Consider the following 1,938-nt stretch of genomic DNA (forward strand, 5'->3'; position numbering starts at 1 on the left):
GGGATTGTTATGCAGCTGCACCTACTATTCAATAGGCAAGGTGGGAAGGAGGAGAGGAAACCATCAGAAAGGTTCAGGAGCTGTGCTCCTGTGAGCTCCTGCTGAATTCAAGGCATGCATATAAATGACACAAAAGCTGCCTTATACTAAATCAGATTTCTGTTTCGTAAGATCAGCGCTGTCTACTCAGATGGGCAGTGACTCTCCATGATATCAGGATGAGGTCTGTCTTGTCACCTACTATCTGGTCCTTTTTTAAACTGGAAATGCTGGGGATTGAACTAGATTGAAGTAGATACCCTGCCTCTGAGCCACAATCCCTCCCCTTGATGTTGGATCAGCATTTTGAATACTGAAGAAAACATGAGCATAAAGTTCTCAAATAGCAACAACAACAACTCATTTTGTAACCCCATAGAGATTCTGTATAGCTATTAGGAACATGTCTTCAGGATCTTTTTTTGAGATATGGAATTGTTATCTAGTATCTTGACTTGTCATCACCTGCATCTGTTGAGCAGCATTGAGGACCAAACTTCATGGCAAGGAGCTTGACCACCGTCAGTGACGATCATACAACCTTAAAGGGGACCCCTTCAGAGCTAGGCTTCACAACTTTCATCCCTACTAACAGCCAGCAAGAGGGGAGGGTGGTAGAGCTACAGCTCCCTTTGGCATGCTGTTAGAAGGAAGTTACTGGATCATCTGCTTGGAATAAGGCCATACCTCTCTTGTCTCTTTTCTCCTGCCAGGACAGTCTGTATAACAAAAAGGAGAGATTGCCTGCAATGACCAATTTCAGCAAGATAACCCTGACTCCTGTGGAAGATGGACCACCTTATGGTGATATGTACAATACCAGCTCCAATGACAGCCCAGAGGTCTTTGGAAATATTATTGCTGTCCTCACATCATGCATTTGCATCATTGGACTTGTGGGGAATGGAATTGTCATCTGCCTTCTTGGTTTCTACATTAAAAGGAGCCCTTTCATGACATACATCCTGAACTTGGCTGTCACTGACTTTGGGGTCCTTCTGTTTTTTGCTCTGACTTTTATTTCATCACTAACCCATGTAGAAAGCTTACTTACAATAGCTGTCATGACTGCAACATTCATGTATAATACTAGTCAATATCTATTGACCGCCATCAGCATTGACAGGTGTGTGTCTGTCCTCTTCCCCATCTGGCATCGATGCCACCGGCCGCCAAACCTGTCCACCATTGTGTGTGCCTTAATATGGGTTCTCTCCTTCCTCACATCAGGAATTATAGGAATCCTCAGCTATTTTGAGCACATTCAGACAGACTGGATAACTTACTCTCCCTTTCTTGCAGGTACTGTTATTTGCCTCACTCTTGTCAGTATCTCCACCATGATTCTGTTGTTCAAAGTATTCTATAAATCCCAGCGGCGTCGGAGAGGAAGGCTTTTAACCATTGTCTTACTCACTCTCCTTTTCTTCCTAATCTTTGCCTTTCCCCTGAACGCTATGGTGACACTCAGTTTTTTTACTCCTTTGGAATATGGGTATTTAATATTGTGTGGCTTCTTGTGTGCCTGTCTGAATAGCTGTGTCAACCCATTGATCTATTATGTGGTTGGGAGAAAGAAGAGGGTTCCACAAAGGCAGAGCCTGAAGGTCATACTCCAAAGGGCTTTCGAGGAGAAGGAAGAGCCTAGAGAGGAACGGGGCACCACAGCTCAGACATCACTCTGAGACCTTCACAATAGCCAAATGCTTCCTCCTTTGCCAATCAAGTTGTAGATGTGAAGATTCTACATAATGAACATACGAAGCTGCCTTATACTGAATCAGACCCTTGGTCTATCAAAGTCAGTATTGTCTCCTCAGACTGGCAGCGGCTCTCCAGGGTCTCAAGCTGAGGTTTTCCACACCTATTTGCCTGAACCATTTTCTGGAGATGCCAGGG

The 1,938-nt window shown here is 44.3% G+C and overlaps 1 protein-coding gene across 1 annotated transcript; it reads left to right on the forward strand.

Moving 5' to 3' along the window:
• The first annotated feature begins 788 nt into the window (after positions 1–788).
• On the forward strand, positions 789–1,724 carry LOC132574866 (proto-oncogene Mas-like). Its single transcript, XM_060243098.1, has one exon. It carries the CDS (start codon positions 789–791, stop codon positions 1,722–1,724), a length of 936 nt encoding a protein of 311 aa, XP_060099081.1.
• Positions 1,725–1,938: the final 214 nt, after the last annotated feature.

The sequence above is a fragment of the Heteronotia binoei genome, chromosome 7 (genome assembly GCF_032191835.1).
Source record: "Heteronotia binoei isolate CCM8104 ecotype False Entrance Well chromosome 7, APGP_CSIRO_Hbin_v1, whole genome shotgun sequence".
Classification (NCBI taxonomy): Eukaryota; Metazoa; Chordata; class Lepidosauria; order Squamata; family Gekkonidae; genus Heteronotia; species Heteronotia binoei.

Excerpts from the sequence above, each read along its gene's own strand:
- LOC132574866 (XM_060243098.1), top strand. The coding sequence starts at position 789 with ATGACCAATTTCAGCAAGATAACCCTGACTCCTGTGGAAGATGGACCA.